The sequence below is a fragment of the Felis catus genome, chromosome A2 (genome assembly GCF_018350175.1).
Source record: "Felis catus isolate Fca126 chromosome A2, F.catus_Fca126_mat1.0, whole genome shotgun sequence".
Lineage (NCBI taxonomy): Eukaryota > Metazoa > Chordata > Mammalia > Carnivora > Felidae > Felis > Felis catus.
In genome coordinates, this window is record NC_058369.1 from 92,141,261 (window position 1) to 92,168,024 (window position 26,764).

The 26,764-nt window shown below is 37.0% G+C and overlaps 1 protein-coding gene across 31 annotated transcripts in view; it reads left to right on the forward strand.

Moving 5' to 3' along the window:
- Window positions 1-26,764, forward strand: part of ADAM22 (ADAM metallopeptidase domain 22) — a 239,311-nt gene that overhangs the window by 199,787 nt on the left and 12,760 nt on the right. For 3 of the 31 annotated variants that reach the window (XM_019825419.3, XM_019825413.3, XM_019825416.3), the window contains 9 exons: window positions 858-972; window positions 3,825-3,915; window positions 7,990-8,007; window positions 15,307-15,501; window positions 17,811-17,911; window positions 18,259-18,325; window positions 20,570-20,680; window positions 22,894-22,980; window positions 24,307-24,336. In XM_019825419.3, coding sequence (XP_019680978.1) covers window positions 858-972; window positions 3,825-3,915; window positions 7,990-8,007; window positions 15,307-15,501; window positions 17,811-17,911; window positions 18,259-18,325; window positions 20,570-20,680; window positions 22,894-22,980; window positions 24,307-24,336 — 815 coding nt within the window. Of the gene's footprint in view, window positions 1-857; window positions 973-3,824; window positions 3,916-7,989; window positions 8,008-15,306; window positions 15,502-17,810; window positions 17,912-18,258; window positions 18,326-18,498; window positions 20,536-20,569; window positions 20,681-22,486; window positions 22,586-22,893; window positions 22,981-24,306; window positions 24,337-26,764 lie in introns of those variants that run through there. The other 28 variants (XM_019825426.3, XM_019825422.3, XM_019825428.3 and 25 more) reach the window with 25 other exon arrangements.

The window sequence follows — 26,764 nt, forward strand, 5'->3', positions numbered from 1 at the left end:
GAATTCCTATACTAATAAAATAATTTTCACTTCTTGTTCTTTTGGCATGTACTATGATTTTCTTTCTACCCTCACCAGATTCTTTGCTTGAACTGGTCATAATACCCAGTTGAGGTGAAGGATCCCTGTCCTGAAATTGTCAGCCTTTAATCCTGGTCATTCCACATAGATCCCCAGGAATGTGCCAAGAAGTTTCTTAGGGAGGTCTTACTAGTAACTTTTTGCCAAAGGATAGGAATTCTTACAGCATATGAAAATAGAGAAGGCATGTGCTAAGTAGTTCTGCTCCTTATAGATGAGTCTAATAAGTCTTCTTTCTTTAATAAGTAAGAAAATGTTAGCGGAAGTGCTTTTTGGGGGATAGGGCAAAAACATTGAAATTATTTCTTGTTCATTCATGCTAATGATAACAATGTCTTCTTCATCTAGAATTCCTGACCTTATGTTTGGAAGAAAGAAACGTTTGTATTAGATAATTGGCAAATGCTTGTATTTCTGCTTAGTTTTATAAGTCTCCCTCCTATAAAATTTTTTTAAATAAAAAAATAAAAACCTCCCTCCTATAAAATTTAAGTTAATGAAATTCAAAACAGTGATTTCATTGATTTCTTTTTGGACTGTAAACTCATTTCCCCTGTTAAAATTCATTATTCCCTTTGGGTCTAACTGCTGATCTCTAGAAAATATTATTTGGGGTACTTGAGTGAGAAATAAGGTAATTAGTATGAAGAAGAAAGTACCCATAATTTTTCAGTACCATGAAATTCTAGGCATATAACAATTAGAAATCACTCTTTAGTTTTCATGCCATTGTATCAGAGAGTTCACGTTTCCTCTTGATTGATTTTGGATTTCAGGTTTGCAGTAATGAGCTGAAGTGTGTGTGTAACAGACACTGGGTGGGTGCAGACTGCAGCACTTACTTCCCTCACAATGAGGACTCCAAGACTGGCATTACTCTGTCTGGCAATGGTAGGTACTGGATTTGGTGCCATTACATCGTTTTATGCATAACTAAAGGAAACTCTTCAGACAGTTTCATTTAGATTATAATTCAACTATAAAATACAACTGGGATCTACAATATGAAGTTGATATTTTCCATTAACTTGTAATCATGTGTAATATTGAATATAACTTAGTCTACTGATTGAGCCTCATCTTGTCCTACATGAGACTGAGATTTTTCAAGTATTCTATTTTTGGGAGCTGACAACAAAACCCTAGCATTTAAGTGAAAAAGCAGTAGTCCTCTTTCTGAACTGTCTGAATTTAAGGGAAGAATTTTATATTAGCGGACTGAATACATAGGAAAAAAAAACAGTTGAAGAATTGAGTTTTAAATATCTTGTTGACTTTAATGTGTGTTTTTTTCTTAAGTTTATTTATTTATTTTGAGAGACATAAAGAGAAGAAAGCAAGCATGAGCAGGGGATGGGCAGAGAGAGAGGGTGAGAGAGAATCCCAAACAGGCTCTGGGTTATCCGTGCAGGGCCTGAGGTGGGTGGGGCTCAATCTCACGAATCATGAGATCATGACCTGAGCCGAAACCAAGAGTCGGATGCTTAAGAGACTGAGCCACCCAGTTGCCCCGACTTTAATATTTTTCATTATAGAATCTCATCTCTATTCAACCCGAGTTCTGTAGCCTGAACTGTAGGTAATTCTAGAAGTAGTAACCTTAGCCAAGGTGCCTGGAAGGGGATTAAGGACATGGATAATAAACAACAGGTGCAGATCTAAAAGCTAGAATGGTCCAACTGGAGAAGTAGAAATTAAATGCAGATAGTTGAAAGAACGCATACATTGCAAGTAGAGGTCCCCTTTTAAACTGTTTTATTATCTTTCATGATTGAGTGTTCTACATACAGAAGTTCTCAAATTCTGAAGTCCATTCACTTCCAAAGGGTGAGAAAAAAGAAGTATGTTCATTGTAATCATCCAGACAGGTTAAAATTCTTAGCCAAGATGACTGTAGCAAGGAAAGTGAAAGAATTAAGATTCTGGTATCCTCAGCCTTAGCAATGGTAATGTGGAGCTTCTTTTCAGCAGTTAAAGCAGAGATGTGGCTATTCAGATCCATGGATTTAAGTGACTTGTCAAAAGTCTTACCATTACTTAGAAATAACCAGGCTGGCATCCAAGTTTATTGATCCCTGTTAAAAATCACTGGAAGAAAAGGAAGATAATACAGACATGCCAGGCCTTACAGTAGGAAAACCCCACTGACCCAGAAGGTCCTCTGCATCCACCCATCTCACAGAGGACCTGGGCAGGGTGGAGTCTGCCAGTTTCCTCAGATGCCCTGCTCCCGAAATGATTTACTGAGGGCTCCCAGACAAGGAGGCTGCCACTTCTGTCATGGGGATTTGCCATCTGCTCTGTTGCACATGATCACTGATGGTTGACATCTAGAAGGATGCTTCATGAGTGCAGCAGACAAAAAGAGATCTGAGCTGCTCTGAGTGAAACAGATCTGGGTGATTGAAATGTGTGGTGTAGATCATTATCAGCAAAACAGCCAGGCCTCTGATCTGTCTTTTCTGCTCTGGGGCTGTCACTTGAGCATTTTGACTAAGGCTTTGACTTACTGGGCCACTCACACCACCATGATCTCCCCTATGGATTACATCTCTGCCTATCTGACAGCAGGTGGTGACACAACAGTACCATTACTGAGTCCTGAGAGTCAGCCCAGTCTTGGCCCTCTGCCAGTCTGCTGCTGCCTCACTCTCATGCCTGACCAGCACTGATCTCCTGCTCACTACACTCTATCTTTGGTTTTTCCTTCTCTAGGATGCCAGCCATTGTTACAAAGACTGGGAACTACAAGCCCGGTGCTTATATTATCTGTATCGCCTGAGCACTGATTGTATAACTCTGTAGACATGTTTTCTCTCTTAAGGAGCTTATATATGAGTGACAATGTATCACACGTACAAGTGGGAGCAATAAGAACTTTGCATTAGTTGTCAAGATGGAGTGACATGGGGGCGCCCAGGTGGCTCATTCAGTTAAACATCCGACTCTTGATTTTGGCTCAGGTCATGATCTCACAGTTCATGGGTTTGAGTCCTGCTTTGGGCTCTGCGCTGACAGTGCTTAGAACCTGCTTGGGATTTTCTTTCTCTCTGCCCCTGCCCCACTCATGTTCTCTCTTCTCTCTTCTATGTGCTGTCTCTCTCTCTCAAAATAAATAAACTTGAAAAAAAAAAAAGATGGAGAGACAAAGACTGTAACATCTCTGGAATTCCTGAGGAAGAGGTCAGAGTAAAAAAGAACATGAATTTCTACAAGTTCTTGTCCAGAGAGTGCTATGGCAATATAGTAGGGTCACCCTTACCCTCCCTTTTTTTCAGTCTTTACTCTTCTTGTAGTTCATTGACCTCATCTTATTTTTGAGAAAATTACATGGAAAATAAAACTGCAAAACACACTGGGACAAGAATTAAAAGGGAATGTAAGCCAAGAATTATTTTTTAAAAAACAGTTGATGGGGATTGCTAAGTAATGGTTGATTTTTTTATCCTTTTAAAAAACACTCATTTTTTTTTTACTTCACAGTATGTACAAATACCAAATCATTATGCTGTACAACTGAAACCACTACAACAGAGTATCAATTGTAGGTCAAAAAAATTAAATGAAAAAAAAATATTCTCTAACATTAAGACTGGTAAAAGAAAACAATACCCACTTTTTAAAACAAATAATTTCGTTAGTGTCATGATTCCAAATATGGAGAATAAAGTTCCTGAAAGAACTTTGTCTCAAAATTTCAATTACATACACTTGATCTTCATTGTTTTCTTTTTTCCCTGTAGGTGTTGCTGGTACCAATATCATAATAGGCATAATCGCTGGCACTATCTTGGTGCTGGCCCTCATATTAGGAATAACTGCATGGGGTTATAAGTAAGTGAAATGTCTCAGTATTGTTACTATCAAAATATACTTTAAAACATTTTGTTTAAGTGAATTAAACATCTAGAAAGTTTTGTAGCATTTTCAGTGAAAATCATTCTGGCTGAACATGCAATCAGTGATTATTCTTGGCATGATTAGAGGTAATCAGGATTTATTATTCTTGCAAATAGATTTTGAAATAACTGCCTTCTATTCTCAAAGTAAAGAATATTGTTTTAAAAACCATGGTGTGAAGTGAAATCAATCTAAATCGTGTCTTAAACTGAGGCTGTGTTGATTGGCTCTTTAGTGACACAGGTTCTCTTGACTTAAACCCATATCCAAAAATCTAGGCAAGATAGTTACGTAGGGAGCATAGTGCTTTACTAACCACCCCAGTGATAACATCAATATTGACAAGAACAGCAGCAGCACATCAGTTGGCTGCGTACTTGGTATGGCCTTGCATCCTGCTAAGGACAAAACCTCTTTATCTTCATAGGCAGTATGAAGGAGATACTAATATTTGTTAATATTGGGTTTTTGTGTGTGAAGAAAATACTGTTCAGAGATTATTTGTTCAAATTAAAATTCACTTTAAGTTACAACTTTTACAATCTAATTCCTTTTTTAATGTTTATTGTTGAGAGAGACAGAGCATGCGTGGGGAGGGTCATAGAGAGAGGGAGACACAGAATCTGAAGCAGGCTTCAGTCTCCACACTGTCAGCGTAGAGCCCAACATGGGGTTTGAACCCACGAATCGTGAGATCATGACCTGAGCTGAAGTCAGATGCTTAACCTACTGAGCCACCCGGGTGCCCCTACAACCTAATGCTTAAGCTTCCAAGTTCAATTTATAAGTTTTTAGTTCATATATATAATTTTTAAAAAGTTATAAATTATATAACTTTTGAATACTGCATCTCCTTGAACATTTAGCTGAGTAAATGACTTCAAAAATTCCAAACTTGTTTGTATATTTAATATGTTCAACTTTCTTTTAAAGTACATCTTATGATGTAAAAAATTTCCTTAGTATTCAAGTAACTTATTTAAATTTAACAAATTGACACTTAAATATGGTGAACCTTAAGTTATGTTTAATATTTCAACTTAAAATCATAGTTCTACTGATCTCTGATGATGATGTCTCAGCACCCCGGGCCAACGGGGCTTCTCCCTTTTGAAGGGCCTGCAATTTTTTCTAGGCATTCTGGCCATTACCGCATTTTAGCACCTTTTCAGCCTCATAGACCAAAGTTAGTTCACTGAAAGACTTGGGTATTAGAATAGTTTAGGCTTCCAAATTACCCCAAGCCTTTCAGTAGGCTAGGCACTATATAATTATGTGCTATTACTATTATTATTACCTGACAGAGTCTTAAACCAGTTGAGTTAAAGGAAATTTCTTTAAAAGCGTACATGGCTGTTGCTCTTTCTGAGGTCAAAACTCTGAAAGAGTTTCTTTGATGGAAAACATTTAACTTACTGCCACGGTAAAGTTCATATGCTAAAGGCATTAAAATATAGAAGGCATTTGTGGAAGGCTATATTAACAAGCAACCCAGACAGCATAGTATATAGTTCAGTACAGCATAGTAAATACAGCCTAGACCAGTGAAGGAGGGCACAGCACAGTAGGAATGCTTTGCCTTGATTAAATGAGAACCTAGCTCTGTACCGGCTCATACATGCTCACTACCTATGGGCCTTTTTGATGTGCAGGCCATCAGGTATATCGCATACTTACATTTGCACAAGCTGATTTCAGCATAACATTAGAAGTTGTAAAATCCCTTGTTTGAAAGGAAGGCTTTTCTGTGTATTTGTTGTTTGATCTTGCCTCACACCTCAGGTGAATCAGCCCCATCTTGGAGTAACACTGTTTCCTCAACTTCCCTGATTTAAGACCTATGTGGCAATTGTCATCAGAAGCTTTGCATTCTTGAAGTAGCTCAGGGGTTTCATTGTTCATGTGAAAAGGGGAAAGCAAAATTATTAGTTCTATTGTGTGCAATTTTCTGCCACCTACTGATGCAAATTGGTATTTCATGTTTTTGCAATCTTGGAAAAAAACTACTTTTCAGAAAATATGAAATCTAAACTTCTATTGCTAATGAAATTACCTTTGCTTTAATAATTAGAATTAAAATACTTATTTCTTTTAAAAAAATTTTTTTTTCAACGTTTATTTATTTTTGGGACAGAGAGAGACAGAGCATGAACGGGGGAGGGGCAGAGAGAGAGGGAGACACAGAATCGGAAACAGGCTCCAGGCTCTGAGCCATCAGCCCAGAGCCTGACGCGGGGCTCGAACTCACGGACCGCGAGATCGTGACCTGGCTGAAGTCGGACGCTTAACCGACTGCGCCACCCAGGCGCCCCTAAAATACTTATTTCTTTATATCATTTCTTATTTTTATGAAATTCTTTTGAGATTTCACTGTTTTTTTCTGTTTCTGAATATTTGTACTTTGCATATTCACTAAGGAAAAATACCAATCTTATTCATACAACTGTATCCTCTTCATAAATAGTTTGAACATAAATGATGGAAGTTTTAATGCTACTAAACTTATTCAGAATATGTTTAAGAATAGAAAGAGAATGTCTAAGTTTTAATACAGGAATTAAATTCATGAATTTCATATTCTATTTGAAACTCAAAGTTGGATGTAGGACGTGAGAATTCATTTCCTCATTAATCCTTCCAATTAAACTTTCTACCCCTTCTCCAAGCCTTGGAGTGAAGGAATGGCAGGAATAGGCAATGAGCAATACTCACTTGGAACTGATAGACCACTCACGTAATCACACTGAGGCAATAAAATTAAAACATACTGAATAGAAAATTCTGGAGCTTATTCTCTCCCCCACTATCCAGTGGTTTGGAGAATGAAAAATCATAAGTAACAAATTGGAACTTTTAGTCTCATGAGCTCATCATTAAACCAAGATACTTGGGGTGCCTAGGTGGCTCAGTCAGCTAAGCATCTGACTTTAGTTCAGGTCATGATCTCATGGTTCATGAGTTCGAGCCCCGCATTGGTCTCTGTGCTGACAGCTCAGAATCTGGAGCCTGCTTTGGATTCTGTGTCTCTCTCTCTCTCTGTTCCTCTCCCACTCATGCTCTGTCTCTCTCTGCTTCCAAAAAATAAGTAAACATTAACAATTTTTTTAAAAAAGCCAATATATGTATTGGACTAGATAGGCAGAGGAAGGTGCTACAAATGAAAGCAATATGGAAACATGCTTGATCTAGGAGGAAGGAGCCCACTACTCAGTTGCTTGGCCTTTCTAACTTGTCTTCAAAATACTAAAACTTAATTAGGTCATGATAGAAAGTTAAAAATTAACTCTTTTGAGTTCTGGTGTCTTAACTACTATACCATCTAGGACACATTTTTAAGATCATGTGTTTTAAAACTCATGTAATTTTGTTTTAGTGAAAAACAGAGACTAAACTTTGAACAAAGTATTTCCAGTGTACAGTTTCAGTAAGTAGTGGTAAATTAGAAGGTCCATAACAGCTGTGAATTAACTCACTCTAATATTTTACATACATGATGACATAAAATGTTCTAGGGTCCAGTTATGTTCTCCTATTTGAAATTCTTAGGAAGAGCTTTAGTTTGCAGGTATAGATTCCAAAAGGAATGAATTATGATTTCTATTTCTGTGGAAGCACAGTTAGTTTATATAAGTAAGTTGAGTAAGATTGACTTTAGAGAATTACTAAATGTTAAATATGGTACAATTGATATTGAGAAGACAGTTATTTTTCTAATAACTGAAGCTTATTTATGCTTTTAAAAATAGTTATTTGAAAATATTGTCACTAATCCATTGGTATCATTTCTAAAGATGAAGTGAGGAGTGTGTGTGTGTGTGTGTGTGTGTGTGTGTGTGTGTGTGTGTGTAAAGAGAGAGACTGTTACTCATTTTAGTTCTGCAATTCAAAATCCTTTGTAGACACCTTTTGATGAGTGTTAGAGCTTTTATGTTTAGTGCTCTCTCTGAAAGTACTTCCATAGGTAACTAATTCTTTTTTTTCCCCCCTTTTCTTCTTGTCCATGAAAAGAAATTATCGAGAACAGAGGTATGTGATGAGAATAACCTGAACATATAACTGAAAAGCTTAAATCCTGTTAGCATCCTTGGAATTTATACATGCAGTTATAAATCAGGTTGACTTTATTTTTGTGTTGAAATGATAAAGCAATCTTGTTTTTCATGACCTTGAAATGATAATTTTAATAATGGTGCTGAGGAATGTATTACTTTAAAATAGACCTATTGTTTAATTTTAATGGTTCTTTCATCCAATAATACTACAGTAATAGCAGTTACTTGTATTACCTTTATAGTAATATATGTGGAATTGAATTTTTTTTCCATCTAAAACAAACTTCCTCTATGTTAAGGAACCACTTGTGTTTACATTAATTAATTGGCTTTTCTTCATCTTTTAAACAAGCTTATTGCCTAGTACTTTATAAAGGAATTTATTTGTTATTTGTTACTGTTGTTATATTAGTAACTTCCATTCATAAATGATAACATTTCTGTGGGCACAGTGTTGGGTTCAGGAGAATGTCCTAGTACTTAATGGGCCTGATTATCTCTGCCTAAGAAAATATTTTTGTACTGATTAGGTAATTGCCTAGGTAAAGAAATGATTTGCATTATTAGAATCTCAGATTGTCTAGTATACTTTTTTTATAAATATAAAAGCCCATAAAGTCAGGTACCCCTATTCATCATAACCTTAAAATCTGTGTTTAGCTAACAGAATAAAAAGAGATACAAAGCATTCATGTAGTTTTATAAAAATGCCTATTTTTTCTAAATCTAAATTAGTCCATATTGAGATATCTCCTTCACTTTTCACATTTAAAAAATTATTAATGTTCTTAGCTGTTGATTCAAAAAATTATTTATTTATAAAAATTTTTAATGTTTATTTATTTTTGAGAGAGAGAGAGAGAGAGACAGAGCGCAAGCAGGGGAGGGGCCGAGACAGAGGGAGACACAGAATCCGAAGAAGGCTCCAGGCTCTGAGCTGTCAGCACAGAGCTGGAAGCGAGGCTCAAATCCCCTGACCACGAGATAGTGACCTAAGCTGAAGTTGGACGCTTAACTTACTGAGCCACCCAGGCGCCCCAATAAAAACATTTAAATATCCTAGAAATAGATGAGCCAGACCAGGTCTTGCACATCACATAGTACTAGTTTTGTGCTCAAGATATCTATGCAGGTTCCTATATAACTCTCCCCACTGTTCCATTAAATGTCAGAGGCAGATTGGAAATAAGAAGTAATAAACGTGATAACACCTTTTCACTCCCCAACCAGATTTCATTTTTTCATTCGGTTTCCTTCCATGTTATAATTTAAAATTCCTAGAAGACTTTAGCCATTAGTATAGTCTCTATAAATGTGCTCACAAGGCAGATCTTGGTCAGTTAGCCTAGATAATAGAAAATATTCACCTTGCTCTGGGTAACTAACTCATCATTAATGTAAAAGGTAAACCTAAACACAATTAATTAAGTTTTAAAAACTAGATTTCTTTTTGATATGTTTAAAATTCTAGTGTCTGGAACTACAGGAGAAGAGCTGGAATCATTTAAACTTTCTATTGGGTAGAATTTGATCAGTCACATTGAAATCTAAGTTTGGTGGATTTCTCTAATGAAACATAAAATTAGACTAATAAGATCAAATATTGATGACCCAGCCTCATTTCCATAGTAGCTAAGACTCTAAAAGTAATTTAATATTGCTAGCTCTATAAGATAGAAAGTAAAATGTCACTACTGTGTAACATAAGCAAACCTAAACCAGTGCTCCAAGACACATTCTCACCAAGAGTATTATCCAGAATTAGGGATTGCCCACAGTACAAAAAATTATTCATAGGCAAAACTGTGTACCAGTTTCTTATTCTATCTCAATATATGCTTAGGGACAGTTAACATTTTTACATTAAGAATTTTCGTTATGTGTCTGATAAAATTTCATGCCTCCTGGTATTACTGAGTCATCATTTTGTCGATCTGGTTACTTTTTTGGAATCTAGTTCATTATTTTGAGAGCTGTCACATCTTCGACAGATTTATTTTATGTATTTTGATATGTTTCATCACAAACTTTATTTATTTACTTTTGCCCTGTCCATTGCTAATGAATCTTAGGCCTTGTATAATAATCCTCAAAGTGGAGAAGTAGCAAACAGTGGACTTTAGATCAGCAAGTCGTAAATGTATAAATATCTTCTGAAGGACTTTCCTTTTTGAGAATATTTGTCAATGGTTACAGAGCAGGTGGTAAGGTGAATGGAACAAAGCATGCATTAAGAAATTTATAGTCTGATAAAAATATTGTCAGGGATTCAAATAAAGATGTGTCCAGTTCTAAAAGATGCCAGGAAATAGGAATAAGAATTTTGAGTCATCCTTGCCTTTAAGGTAGGTTTTCCTCTGAGGTTCCATGGTGAGCGGACCAATTGGCAAGAAATCAGAAATCCACTTGCTAGGATGTGGTCTTGGGAAATCACTTAAACTTTCCACAACTTTAAAACCAGATAAAGTTCTTTGTAATCTATAAAGCATTATCACAAGGGAAGTTATTAGTATGTGGTCTCTGAAGGCTTTGTGTTTTTCTGATCTTCAAATAAAGGAGGTGGATGTGGTTATTCTCAAAGAGAAAGGCAGCATTCATGGATATGAATGAGACCCACACATACTGGTTGACCTGGTATAGGTATTCGCGAACATAAAGGTTTGCTTTGACACTAAATGCAAGACCATATTAAATATGTAGCTAGTTATCAGATTTTTACTAATGATATAATGGCTCAGAAATGCCATTGGGCATAACTTTCAAATTTTTGGAGAGGTCAGGCAAGTACTTCTGTGAAGGAGCTTGATAACTTGGCATGATAGGTTTAATAGCAGGTCTGGCAAAAAGATGTGAAGCAAACCCATTGTTTTCTTTTTGTTTACAAACTGCTTAATAAAAAATAGAACCCTATTCTGGGACACAGTAGAGGCAGAACCCAATACATGAATGATATTACTTTAAATCTGCTAATGTTACCTTGTGAAGGGTAGAACCATGTAACCTAGGAGCCACCGAGAGTTCTTACACATCATGTGGTTGGATAGATGGCTATTGATCTTTTTCTTTAAAATCTTCAGGGAAGAAGACTTCCATAATATTTTCAGTTGATGCTATCACTTACATTTTTAGCATAATTGCTTTAGGATTTAGCCGCTGTATACTTTTTTTTTTTTAGGTTTTATTTTTAAGCAATCTCTACACCCAGCAGGGGGCTCGAACTCATAACCCCGAGATCAAGAGTCTCAAGCTTCACTAACTGAGCCAACTAGGTGCCCCAGCATCTGTATACTTTGTAACAAGAATTACAAGTTTGAGCTTTAGTTTTCAGATAGGTTTGCAAAGAGCAATAGAATAAGAAAACATTAATCTGAACTTGGATTTATGAGACATCCATAGTGAGCTGAAATATTTTCTTCCTTTGTCTGAAATGAACACACATCATTATAATTAATGTGAAATAGAATAAATAACTAGATCATATCTTCCTGATCTATTCCTTAAGCAGAAACCCCTTTCCCCACTTCTTTTCTCTCTCATCCTTTTTAACCAGTTTATTTTCTGCTTGTGAACCACCCTCCCTCATTTTTTTCAAACCTATCTTAATTTGTTTTTACATTATTATTATTACTATTATTATTATTTCGGTAACATGCATCTGTCAATGTGACTTGATACACATTACACAATATTTCTTAAAACAGTAAAGTAACAATTCCAATATCAGACAACCCAGGTACCAACAAAACATTGGAGAAATGCCTCCTTCAGCATGAAGGTTAAGACTTATTTTTTCTCATTGTATTCTCATTTTGAGTCTGTGTAAGGATTATTAAATTAAATATTATGGTTCAACGGACCCTTTAAAGAAATACCAGATTTCCCTCATAAGAGGGCTCCTTCTTGAGGAAAAAGAATTTAGTTAAATAAACTTTTATTTTCTTTTGGGCATTATTTATAAAAATTCATGCGCATGTCTACAATATTTGCATGTAATGTGGGAAACATGAGATAATGTTCCCATTACAAAACTTGGCACTGGTCAGGCCACCTAATGTATTAATCACTTCTTGATTCAAAATTCCATGAAATGAGCAAAATTTAAGAAGAAAGTCACAAAGACTAGAAAAATAAATTCAGTTAAAAATTTTTAAAGAATCATTTAGCTGGTCACTTATGATCTTATGTAACAAATGATGAAATATTATTTCATTGATCATGGGGACCTGATACTCTCTATCTTCACTAAAGTTTAAGCAAGAAGAAATCAGTTTGTTATAATCTGTTATGGATATTGATGAAGGATAAATTTCTGGACAGTGAAGAATGTTAAATATTATTCTTAAGAGATTTAACAAAATTCTTAATTTATAATTAACATTTTCATTCACTTAATATGTGAAGAAAGTTACATGCATTCCTTATGGAATTGTAAGGAGAATGCAGAGTAGCGTCTATATTTTGGAGTCTTCCTAATAGAGGTAGGTAAGAATCTAATCTGCCCATCATGATAAAAACAAGGCCATGCCCCAGAAGTTCATTGTACTTGAACTTCCTTCCAGCCCCTTGACTGAAGCCCACAGTTTATGATATATTTGGCATTTAGGAGTTTTGTGCGTTGTGTGATAGATGACCTTGCACTGCAGAGGAATTATGTTGAAGGAGTGGTAAAATGTGCAGAGTTAAAACAACAACAACAACAAACCAACAACAAATCTAAGCCCATCCATCATGAGAGACAGTCCATTTAAGCCTGCATGATCAGCTAAGTGAGCCCTGGGTAAATGCACAAATGCTAGAACCATGTAAAGAGAAGGTAATTTAGGGGATAGATTAATGGGAAAATTCAAGTGGATTTGGAACTTGTCTTTTTTTTAATTTGTAGTGAGTTACATCTCATCAACTTATACAGATGATCATTAAAGGTAATCATGATGAAAAGGATTTAACCATAAGGATTATTATTGGAAATGTGATATTGATGGATGTTCCTTGGCATTCTTTTATAATATTAATATCCAAAAGGAAAGTTTCCTCCCTGAGATGACATACAGAGCTCTGCTTTTATTGAGATCATTTTTTTTGAGCATTGATAGAATATTTTACTCATAGGAGGCAAGGCAGAAAATGTGATTCCAGAGATTAAAGATCTCTTGAATAAGAATATATATATCATTTGTCCTGTATTACTATATTTTTATAATTTTTTAATGTTTATTTTTGGGAGAGAGAGAGAGAGAGTGCACATGAGTAGGGGAAGGGCAGAGAGAGGGAGACACAGAATTCAAAGCAGGCTCCAGGCTTTGAGCTGTCAACACAGGTCTTGATGCAAAGCTTGAACTCACAAGGAGGTTCCAGGCTCTAAGCTGTCAGCACAAAGCCCAACATAAGATCATGACCTGAGCCAAAGTTGGATGCTTAAGTGGCTGAGCCACCCAGCCACCCCTGTCTTATTAACACTATGAATATGGGGAAATTGTCTTATTTCTTATAAAAAAATTAATGTTTTGTAATATACTGGGAAAAAGAAAAAAGGTTATAATTATGAGCTGAAGTCATGTAAGGGGTTAAAAATATTTTGAAGGAATATGTGTCACAGAGTTATAGGTAAAATTAGTTTTACATACAAATTTAATGAGAAATTTGACTTTCTTTGAAGGGGAGGATCACATAAATTATTATATGTGCTTTGTATGGGTTGAAAATTTAATTTATGGAGGTGTGTGAGTATATAGGATTGAAAAAATATGAGAGAAGTATTCAGTCATTCCGAAGAGCGAATGATCCAGTATTGTAAACATTTTAAACAGAATGGGAATTAGTACAAGCAAGGCAAATATCTGAAAGTAGCATTTTTTAAAAATAGAATTTAGGGGTGCCTGGGCGGGTGGCTCAGTCGGTTGAGCATCCGACTTCGGCTCAGGGCATGATCTTGCGGTCTGTGAGTTCGAGCCCCGTGTCGGGCCCTGTGCTGACAGCTCAGAGTCTGCAGCCTGCTTCAGATTCTGTGTCTCCCTCTCTCTCTGCCCCTCCCCCGCTCATGCTCTGTCTCTCTGTCAAAAATAAATAAACATGAAAAAAAATTTTTTTTAAATAGAAAAAAAAATAAAATAGAATTTAGCATCAGCAAGTAACCAAGGTAAGCATGGTAACTAAGGAAAGACCAAGTAGGAAAAGCAGTTAGCAACTGTGGCCTTCGTTGGCTACCTTTTTAAGTATATTCTTTTTAAAATTCTCAATCCAGCACCAGTTTGTGGCACCTCCCACAATGATTCTGAATGGAACTGAATCAAGTTTTGGATGCACATAGCTGTTTGTGGTCCATGCACTGGCCGATGATTGGTTATTGAGATTGAGTGGTCCGTTCTATAGTTTTCTACCCTCCTCCCTTAGGAAAAGTAATAAAAATCTGTTTTAATCGTAGTTAATTCAAAATCAGAGCAAGTGGGGTCAGTAATAGTACAGAGTAAGTAGATCTTCCTTTGTTGTAATCCTTCTATGGTGGAGACAGAACTGAGGTCACCCACCAACTCCCTATAAATATCTTCCTATAGTCTCAACAAGAATTGTTTTCAACCCCTTCTTCCTCTTGCTAAATCATCTTCCTTCACATATTCTCCTGTGCAGTTATAGAATTACATTGTTGATTGATGTTTGAATCTCTTTCAGTTTCTTCACATTCCTCTTAAATGAACAGTGAAACTCCAAATTGAACAGATTAATAAGAATTTACTTGGATTAAATTATAGACATGGCTTAGAAATTAATCTGTTATTTGAAGACCAGTTAAGGTTACATTATATCACATTTAGAAATCATAAATAGTTTATTCATGACAATAAACAAAAGAAAAACAAAACTATGCCTTATGAGGGGCAGGGACTGTCTGTCCCGACATGTCTCCTTCAGCACCATTTATTTATTTATTTATTTATTTATTTATTTATTTATTTATTTATTTTCAGACAAAACCACAGTTAACATCTTGAAGTATAATAAAGTTACAATGAAAATCCTCATCTTACCATAGTTTTCCCCTGAAGCAAGGCTTTATTCATCCAGACTGTAAAGACTTAAGCGATTGCATTTCTGACCTTGGCAGTTAGAATGACTTACTTAAACTTGTCACATTTATTAATAATCTTATGTGTTGTTATAGATTTGGTTCATGTAGATCATTACCCCTACCTCCTTTTTTCCTAAAATAATATTTGTATATGTCTGTGTTCATGTGTGTGTCTTGTTTTCTGACTCTGAAATGTTTATTATGCCTTAGACAGTTACCCCAGGGAGATTATGTAAAAAAGCCTGGAGATGGTGACTCTTTTTATAGCGACATTCCTCCCGGAATCAGCACAAACTCAGCATCTAGTTCTAAGAAGAGGTCTGCTTTTCTGTCGCATTTTCAGATTTCTGCCTGTTCCATCACACATTATTCCATTAGTCAGAACATTTCATTATTTTGCAGCAGGTTTGATTACTTCTTCCTTCTTTCTTGAATGTTAACAAATAGTATCCTTTGTTCTTTGATTACTGTGCTTCAAAATGCCATATGCTCAGAACCACTCAAACAAATCAGGCCAGAAATCAAAACAAAACTGAACTAAACGAACAGCAATCCTAAATCTATATAGAAATCATAGGGTTTTTCAATCTTGCTCTTATATGGCTTGAGAAACTATTCATAGTATGTGATAATATTTTAAATGGTGAGCTTTATGTCATGTTTGGTAGTCAAAGAAAAAGGTTACTGTCATGCTTCCGTAAAGCAGTTGTTAAGTTGGTAATATAAGTGCTGCGTTGAATATTTAAAAATTTTAAATATACCAAAGCTAAGCTTGCTGTGAAAAAAAAAAAAGATCGCTTTTCTGTGAATTGTATATTTGAATATTATGATTTTGCCTTTTATTCCTGGAATGATTATTTCTAGACTTTCTAATTTAGAGCTTGGTTGCCAAATTAATTTAAGTATATTTAAATATATTTGCCTGAGTTTTATAATAGGACAAATGGGGTTAATATATTATTTATATGTTTTAAACTTCAATCTTATATTCTTTATCCAGGATCTTAAGATGTATAAGACCAGTTAAAATTCTGCATGCTTTATAATTGCTTAATAAAATAAACTGGTAGAAGAAATAAATAGTTGGAATGTTTTAGGAAATTAGACCTCCATTCACATTCAAGAAAGCTAAAATACTCCTGTGGAAAAGTTTCTTTAATATTGTTGGTGTAATATATAGAAAAAAAAATTTTGATAGCCCAGTACATTACTTTGGGCACAGTACTTACTTTGTAGACTGAAGTGGAAATTTCTAGTTTGTTTAGAAGAAATGTGATCTCTTCTGGAATTCTGAATAAGTGAATCATCTGTAAAAATTCTGCAATGGATTTCACTCAGTAAACAATCACAAAGGAGAAAAGAAAGAATCAGTAAATCTGGGAACTCTTCTTTATGTAGAACTATCTTAAGCATGAAGGATTGTTTTTACTCAGATAACATAGCTTAGAGCAAAAGTAAAAATGCTAGTTTTTGCAAAAGGAGTACAAATCTATAAGATGCCCCAAATTTTTATTTTCTTTAACATATTGAGAATTTTTTTGACTAAAAGAATAAGATCTAAATTCTGCCTGTATATAAATATTTTCTTGGTCACATATTTAATTTTAAATTAAATAAGATGGTAAATAAGCAGAGAAATCAATGTATTCCAGTGGAATTTCTGTTGTCCTTCTGTACAAAATAAGATTCATTCTATAATTAGCAAATTTACATTGCAAAAATCCTAATTTGGGGAATTAATATGTAATAATTGTGCTGAGTTCCATTTATTTTCATTCATCTGTAGAAGATTCCTTTTAAAATAGACGTTTATTAGTGATTAACTGGAATGACATATGGAAAATATTTTAAGCATAGTGCTATTTTCTAATATATCTCAAGAAGAACTTAAAATATTGACTTGAATAATTCCCAGATTTTAGAAAAATGGGTTATGACTTTTAAGCATTTAAAAATGGTATCAAATTATGTAACTCTTCCTAAGTATATATAGTTTGTCAAAATACTTTTCTTATGTGGTAGGTGTATGAATTTTGCTTCTGTAGACAGTTTATTTAAGATGGCAGGACACAGATAGCACAAGGGCATCATGGTACATGGGCTTTGTGAGAGATACTTCCAGCATAAACATGTGATTTAGTTCAGTTATTGGACAGTTAACTAACAACACTACATTTTGAGGTGGCCGTATTTGTGGGGAAAATGCCAATTCTCAGAAAATAGTTTTATTGTTTAAAAAAACCTGAATGTTACTTTGGTAAAGGTTGACTAGGTTCAGTTGAACAGATCTTAGTGAAATCTCTTGGAAGTCCATGTTTTCATAATATTTGAATGAAAACCATTGCTTTACAGTTAAGAAACATCTATAGTGGGACCCCATTATAACTCTTCTGCTCCAGTTATATAGCTGAAATATGTAGTGAATTTGCTATATGTGGTTGCTGGCAATGTGATTGGCTTGCACTGTGTGCTGATACTTTTCAACTATAAACTATTGTAATGGGGTTCCATTGTATTTGACTTTTCTTACATTGAATGTTGTGTAATTCTGCCTTCTTCATGAAGACTTTCATGTTCTCTTCATTCTTTCATTTCAGATTTTTTTCTTTCTTGATTTATTTAACGCACAGTAGTGCTTAGAGATTTTGCTTACTGATTTTAAAGCATTCACTTGATTGTATTTTTGAACAGTATATATACATTTTCAATTTCAGGTCTAATGGGCTTTCTCATTCTTGGAGTGAAAGGATCCCAGACACAAAACACATTTCAGACATCTGTGAAAATGGACGACCTCGAAGTAACTCTTGGCAAGGTAGAGGGTGGCATTTTGAACAGCTAGTGTGTCTGTTTGCAGAACCCAGATTTTACATTTTGTGGTTCTTGGTTGTAAAGATTTGTTCTTTCCTGTAAGTTCTTTAGCTCTTCTCCCAACAGAGATGAGGGCATTTATTATGAAAGTCCGTGTCTTTTTTTCTTGGTTGAGAAATGATGGGATTCACTAGTACCAGGGCTCTGGACAAACTCAGAAAGGCTTGTGCTATACAGCCCTGTGTTCTGGGTGGGACTGGCTGGGAATATTACCAGTTGAAATACTGTGTGATTAAACATATGGCAGTTGTTCATTTATATGCGAATCTAGCCATAAACCATCTTTTTCAGGTAACCTGGGAGGCAACAGAAAGAAAATCAGAGGCAAAAGATTTAGACCTCGGTCTAATTCAACTGAGTAAGTCTACACCTCTAATGGAAAAAGGCATTCCAAGGTCCTATGCAATTAGTGTGAAAAGTTAATTAACAAGATCATCAAAGAACTGTAAACCATGCCTCTGGTCTTGGTTTTGTCTTTTTAATTCCTTTTTGCCGTTTTAAAATTAACCATGGCTTTTCTCTTTTACATAGGCATCTCCGCAACTGTGCCCAAACCAATATTCACTGCTAGCGGGGTTCCCACCCTCGCTGCAGGCTTTTTCCTCCAGTAACCTGCCATTGTGGTGTCTTGGTTCCTTTTGAAGGGAATTTTGATAACATTCCTTTCTTCTCATCACCCGGGGTCCAGCCATTCCAGAGGGGTCACCCTTCCTCTTCCCAGTATTCACACAGCCTAGAAGCATCAGGGGGAAATTCCCACCGTCCTTGAGCATGATACTGCTCCCAGTGTGAAACCACCGCTCCGAGGGCTTCATGGCTGCAATCTAAGCATTCTCTCAGACTAATGGAATACACTTCCCTTTTAAATCTTCCTTCTGAGGACATTTAAAAGGGCACTTACCCAAAACTTGCTCTTTAACGGAATCATTGTCACTAAGTGCAACACTGTCCGTTTTAAATGATAGCCACACATTTTTTTTTAAGTGGGGGGTGGGATCACAAGTTACATTTAAAGTTACTTCTAATGAGGTAAACACCATGCACTGTTTTTGTTTGTTTCTTCACTTAAGAAAGTACAGCAAAAGTAAGCTTCCTCAAACCTGACGTCGAGGAATAAAACACACCCTTGGTATGCTTCTGGAACTTCCTTGCCACCAGGTTTTCATTAACCGTACTTTTTTGACCTACCTAAAGTTTTTTTTTTTTTTTAACTTATTCCTCACTATAGTGCTAGTTATTGTTTTCAGGATCACTATTGCTTCTTCATGCCTTAATACTTTAAAAATCTGAATAGCAGGTATTTGTTAACTGCTTGTCAGAAACTTATGTTAGCTTTTCCATCATATACCCTGCCTTTTTCAGTCCAGGAATAATAACAGTGCCCTGAAATTTGGACCTTCCTGCTGATGGTATTGTCTTGTAAGTGGCTTGTCAAAGTTTGCTAGAGGACACTTTACCTTAGAAACAAAATATAGGTTTAAGTGATACCATTGCATGGTCCAGAATGGCATCATAGAACTCCATCATAAATAACTAATCTGTTAGAGTTTATCTTAAACATTTCCCAAAGCGCTTGGATGCTTTAAGGGCTCATTGTGGATAAACTCTTCTTGGAATGTTGTTTGATTTGTTTTGCATGAGGTCACCTGGTAAGAGCTCCTTAGCTCATCTCAGTTGCTCACAAGAATACAGATAAAACTGTCAAGTGTTCTTCGGAACTTCCTTTGTGTGCTGGTTAGTGTTTTAATGATATTTCCTATAATAAGGCTTTGAAAACTCCCAAGTGGAAATAGATCAACATCATAGTAAAGCTATGTGTTTAAGACCCAAACAGCACTTGGTGTTTAGCAAGATTCATACAATATTTGCTAGTGTAGTCACTTATTTTGAAAAATTTTTCTGTAGAATTCCCGCTCATATCATATGATAAAAATTCTAATACTAGATAGCCCTTAATAAATCTCTTGCCTGTGAGATAACGCTATAATATTTAATAAGACATCATAGTGGAATCACCTTTGTGAGAAAAAGTAGTAATGACTCCCTCAGATTTTTCACTTTCTGCATTTGGGTTACATGACTCATATTAATTAAATGGAACCAAGCCTGTGAAGTTTACCACTGTTCTCACATACCTTGTTGTATGGGCACTATATACATACATATTTTGTTTTTTCTTAAAAGGAATCCTAATACGTAGCATCTTAGGAATTACATTGACAGTCATTTTTTATACCTTTCCATATTCGTTAAATAATCCCTCTTGCTTCTGATACAACAATATAATTTGTGGGACTATAAGAGGAGCAGAATGACCACAGACAAACATACCTTTTTTTTTATTTTTTAGGTTAAAAGGTATCATCAGGTTCATTATTTCCACATCCCCTTTAGTACCCATCATCCCCAGGGATGATAAAACATCAGGACATGAATTAAAGCATTCACCACAAATGCATAACCCTACTAATTAACAACATAAAATGTCCTTGTTTATTGTATTGTTTTGACACTCAACGTTTTTGCATCTTCCTCACTGTTGTACATGTTGTGAAAAGAAGGTTTTGGCTTAGACTTTGTATTATATATTGTGTTTTTACAGGAGGGAGCCCCAAGCACCTGAGCCTGGGCACTCCCTCGCCCAGACAGTCCCATCCCAAGGCATAAGCCCAGGGGGCTCTGACAGCCCCCAGACAGGGAGTCTGGATCACAGGTCAGTCTCCACCTGCCCCTTCATTCTGGGCTGCCACTTAATCTCCCTCCTAGTCCCTTCCTTGGCTGAGAACGGGGTCATTTGATCTCTGACTGACCCCCAATGTCTGCTTGGACATGGTCCTGGTCCAGCCAGCACAAGCTAATTTTCCTCTGCCTTTCCATCCTGGAGAACACAAAGAGCTCTCCTACCCTGTCTAACGCATTTTTTTGCATGTTGCGCTACAAGCCAAGTCAAGCCACATAGGCAGGTTTATAGCGGTTTGATAAACTCTCATCACTTCCACCACCACCACCTAGAGATGCTAGGAAGCCCACTTTGAAGACACTTTAACGGGCAGATCCCCAGAAGGAACAACCTTTGAGAGCTCTCTTCAGTGACCTCTAGTGAAGTGATCACAGCCTTCTGAGATGCTCCTTGAAATGGAAGAAAAGGTCCATCATGTACAAGCCAAGCCATGTAGCTGTAGGTATCATGGAACAGCCATGGCGTCAGTCCTTTGAGCTTCTAAGATTGTCAGTGAAAGGAACACACGTCTCCTCCTGGAAGCTGCCTGTGGGTGACTCAGTTTGCTGTGTGGCTATGTTTCACCTGATAACAGCTGCATGGGCTTTTTCTACGGTTTTCCCCAGGCCAGAGCATTCACTAGCCTTCATCTGTGGCTGCACTTGCTTTTTGACATTTTCTTTTTGTTCAAAGTCTCGGTGGAAATTTTTATGCAAGTTTTAATTGGCTATCTCTGTGAAAAGTGCAAGTTGGCAATGATTGTGGCTAAAGGCAAAACTAGTGTGAAATTGTTCCTGAGTCAGGGAACACTGTCTTAGCAAAAATGGTCTTACAGCCATAAAAGGCAACCAAACCCTTCTCTTAGGAGGGAACTTCATTGGTTATAGCTAAAAATGAGGAAAGGACTATGGAAAAAGTAATCTACTTTTGTTTATATGTCTGGAAATGTCATGATTTAAGTGTATTTACAAACTGAAACCAAACATGGTAGAAAGAAGCAAAGTTTAACCCCAAATAGTGTATTTTACCTTTCCCTTGGTTTGTTTCCAAATGACTTGCAAAATTTGATGGAGCTTGCATCTTTGTAATCTATAGTACCTCTAGGAGTTACTTTTTAAATGAGAAAACTCAGTAGAACCTGCAGATGATTCCAACACTGAATTTGTTGAATCTGTATTTATTTTACAAGGGCACATTCTAAAGAGGATGTGTTTTTGCTTGGCTCCCTGAGTAAAAATCAAAGAAAACTCTAGTGGGGGGGGGGCGGGGGGGAACCCCCCAAAAACAAAAACAGACTTGGACTCCCAGTTTTACCACCTTTTTACATTTTCCTTTGCACAGTAATTCTGATGGAGATTTTGCCAGATCCATCATGGAAATGCTAATTAAGGTCATGAGTATCCTCTGGCAGTCCCTCACACAAGTTCATGATCAGACACTCAGAAGGCAACTTCTGAGGTCCATTTGCTAATAGAAACATGAACACTTTAGTCTGGAGTGCATGAAGAAAAGGAAGGAGTTTTGCAGCTACAACTAAAATTGCGGAGCCCAACTTAAAGGTCGTGCAGGCCTGTTTGGACCACACTTAATGTGTTTGGGGTTCCAGGATCAGAAGAGCAGGGGCCCTGTCTGCTCTTGATAGAGCCGGCTGAGGCACCTATCTTTGTTAACTCCAGCTTAGGATCTGCTGTCTGGAGTGAGACCGTGAGACCAAGGCCTTGTAAAGTCTTTTTTTTCATACTGGAAAGAGAACTTTGCTCCTTTTAATTGTTCTTGGGGCATTATATACCCAAACACCAGGTTGGAATTGCAGCCATCTGAATATTCTCAAAAAGCATCGTTATCATTTGAAAACCAAGGAACCAAATGAGAGGTGGCCTGGAAAAAGCCACTTTGGAGGTGGGTGAATGAGATTACTGACAGTACTATGATTGGAAGGCCGCTTCTGATCCACTTGGGGAAACCACTGGAAAGATTTTCCCTGCAATGTTGAATACATTCTAGAATGCCTCGAGCCTTGTTGTAGCTGAGTTTATTCTCATGTCATTGTACAGACTGCCTCATAATCACCCAACATCCATCCTGGTTTATTTGCCATAGTCACTTGCATTTGGAGGGTGAAGAACATCCTTGCTAAGCTTGTGCTGTGTATTTTCAGATTTTCTATCTTGTTCTGCTTTCTTTGTTCCTTCCATTGCTTTCTGCAGGTATTTAAACCCATGGTTCAAAAGAGACTATAATGTAGCTAAGTGGGTAGAAGATGTGAATAAAAACACTGAAGGACCATACTTTAGGTATTTTATAAATTAATTTTATATCCTTTTCAAACTCTCCCAGCACATACAAATACTGTAGTGTGACTGGCTCTCTATCTTGTATCTCCCAATACAAGTTCCCATAGGTGGAAAGGGTCCTTGTTTATTTGCTGCCTTTTGATCTCTGTTTCTGGCTTCGTGAGCAAGTCTAGTTTTTTGTTTTTTGTTTTTTTTCCCTGAATGTTTCAAATGAAGCCATTTGAAAGGGTTGCCGTTTAGTGCATGTCCCCATCACCATCTTGAGCTTTTTTAGTAGCTTTATCTTCATTTTATGCTATGTAGTGTTCTGTGGGCATGAAACATACTTTCCACTAATAAAGAAGCACTATTAACCTGAACAATTTAATGTCTAGAATTTAGCAGTTTCATAGTGCATTTTTCCTACTTACTGCCTTAAGAGTGCATAGTGCGTACGAGAAAACTTAAGGGAAAACATGAAAAGAAACTAAATGAAATGTAGTGGAATTTTACTTCGAGTAAAACCAGTGATTTAATGGAACTTAAAATTATCCAGAGAATCTTGACCACAAGAGAGTAGATTGGATGAATTTACGTTTCATTTTCAGTACAACCGTTTGCTCCCAGACAAGGGCAGTGCCGAGAAGTACTTTACAGATTTGCAGCAAAACATTCAAGGCACTTTTTATGCTAGTAGAATGCTTGTTGTATAACACTTCAGACAGAGCAGGAAGCAGACTGAAAACATGTTCTTGGTTCACAGAAGAGCAGAGTATCCCTCCATTTTAGAAACTCTAGAATTTACTCAATCCACTGTAGCTCAATCTAACGTCAGAGGTCAGAGAGAATTTCCAAGAGCTCTTAATGGCATTTTTTCACTCTTTCTAATACCAAAGTGATTTCCTAGAGGTAAATGTCCAGTTTATATCTGACTACTTTGTGGACAACTAATGTAAAGAAGAAATATGGACTCAATTACGACCTCTTCTGAACACAATTAGCTTTCAGATTACTTTTTGCCATGACTTGGGTCAGCATTTAATAGATATCAAAATATGTACGTGTGTTTAACTCTCAGCACCCATATAAGGTGGACTTTCTCTTCCAGTGTACCATTTAGTTTAGACATGTATAGTTTGAGAAAATGATTAGACCTACTTGCATTTTATTTTGATCCATACATTTGCATATGCCCCAAGGAAAGCATAACCCTGCCTGCTCACAACAATATATCCTGCTTTTATACCCCATCTTTCCCTTCTGCCCTGTTCCTCTGCTTTTACCACTTTCTCACACTGAACCTCATACACATACACTCACATTCAAACATCCCACCCTCACCTGTAGCTCTCAAGATGGCCAGCGTCAGGAAGACAGGTAAGATTATTTTGAATGTTATTTGGAATCTTGGCTCACCTGCAGTCCTATTTCTCCTGTCTATCTTCCTCAGGCTTGTGGGCAGATTGTAATTTGTATCAGCCATGGAACCCAAACAGAATGACTTTGGTCGCATATGGGCTAGGACTTTTATCCCTAAATGGACCTAGCATCTTTGCAACACTAATTTGTGAAATGGTACCCCGGAAGAGTTGTTTCACCTCCCCTGGGTCAGCTGAGTAGTTGATGTGGCTCCCAGAGAAGAGTTCACATTTCTTAAAATCAGCACCCAGGTCTGCCCAGAAGCTGCATGACTAAACGCAATTTGGATGGGGAAATGCTTTAGCACCCCTGGTTGCACGTGCAAAGCTGCGAGGGCAATTTTAGAGGGTTTCTTTATCTCCTCTTTTAGAATTAGGTGTCACCTCCCACGGTGGATGGCAACATTATGAATTAATTATTAAAGTCCGTATTTGTATTTAAAGGCTAGATAAAATCCAGTGGAGGTTTATAATGTAACTCTCATTTTAGGATTAATAAGCATTATGTTGGTAGGACCTGAAAACCAATGCACAATTTTTGTGAAAGTCGTGAATAATCGAAGATGCCCCAGAGCTTTTAGCACAGTGATTCTAACACAACAGAGAGAATTTCATCCACCCTCCGTCCAAGCCAGTCCTTACATAGAGGGCCGAAGTGCATTCACACTTTGGCTTATGCTTTGCCAGCCCTGTGCTTAAGCTCAGATATGCTTCAACGTCACCAGGTTATTTGGGATTCCCTCTCCTGCCAAAACACCGATGGGGGCAAAGGTCATTTTATTAATCACCCATGTGGTGTGGGCTTTGTGGCATCATTAATCAAAACGCAGTGGGGACTTTGTGAGTGCTACAAACTGGTCCAAAGTATAGCCCAGCATTTAAAATACTACATCCTCATCACTATGAAGAGAAAAGCAAATGCCAAAAAGTTTTGAGTGATGCTAGTGCCTCAGCTATGCTCCCTTATGCAGTTCTGTATCCGACACTGGTTGCTCAAATGGTTGCCAGCATACGCTCACATCAAGCAGGACAAGAGCATTATCTCCCCATACCTACACCCTGGGGGCAGTTCTGTTGGTGACAGTGCTTTCCAAGCTCTGAGCAGGTATCTTTTCTCTGGAGTATTATGCATTTGATTACTCAGAGTCCCATGATCTTACGGAAAATGCAGTAGCTCTGAAAAGAAACCAGAGATAATTATCCTGTATTGAGTGCCTGCTATATACCTTTATCTCTTACCACATCATGATATTTGGGCATTCTTACTCCCTTTCTATGGATAGAGGAAACTGAGACACAACAAATAACTCAGGGTAGCACAGCTAGTTAAGTATAAGAATCAGAATTATCAGCTTGGCTGTGACTCCAAAATCTGTTCCCTTTCCACTTCTCTGTAATTACTTAAGAATAGCAGGGGGTATAGTGACTACTTAAATTCTATCCTAGGACACATTATAAATCCTTCTGGATTATATAAAATTTGCATCTGAACAAAGACAAGTGAGTAAGGGTGGACCCGTGTCCCTCATACGTGACTGGTGTGGTTTCAGCCATTCCTGGAGGGCAGAACTGAGCTCAGCGTGGCCTTACAGACATGTCTACAAAAGGCATGCCCAGCAAGTCTCCTGTGGCCCCAAGATAGACCACAATCCATGGGCACACAGGCACACATTCATTGTTTAGCCTTAAATGGCACCCATTAAGGTTATTATGGTTTTTTAAAATGCTGTAATGATAATCATTAACATTTGTTCAAAGATTACTTTCTAAGTGAATGAGCTGGGCCAGTGCCTGGTTTTCAGTAAATGCCAGATTGGAACTACCAGGCAAGTAGCCAGGGTCAGAAAAGACCGTGGAGGCAGAAATCTCTCTTTAGACATTTGTTACAAAATTTTAGTTTGCTTTTATTTCCCTAAGCTGATTTACCCCACCTTGTTCTCTGCTCTTATTCTGACTCCTGTTCTGGTGCCGAATAACCCCTCAAAATAATATGCTGTCACACACCACCCAACCTCCAGGACATGATGCCCCTTGCCCCTACTAAAACCATCCTGCTTGGCTTTTCTTCCCCTCAGGGTCAGTCCAAAGTGTCAGCTAGCTGGCGTATTCATGTGAGAGGAAGTATACATGCAATCTCTTGGGGGATCTGGAGAATATCTTATGTTTTGTTTTCACTCACCATTGGCTTTGGCCATGGAAAAATATTTGGAGGAAATATTCCAGCACCCCTCATTGGGATGGCCTGGTATGTGTGTAGAGCTGGTCATTTGGACTCATGGCCAAGTGAATGACTGGCATGACTGTGAAGCTATAAGCTAACAGCTCATGCTATGGACACATCCACACTGTAGCAAGTTAAGAAGAGGACTCATTTTGCATGTTCCCCT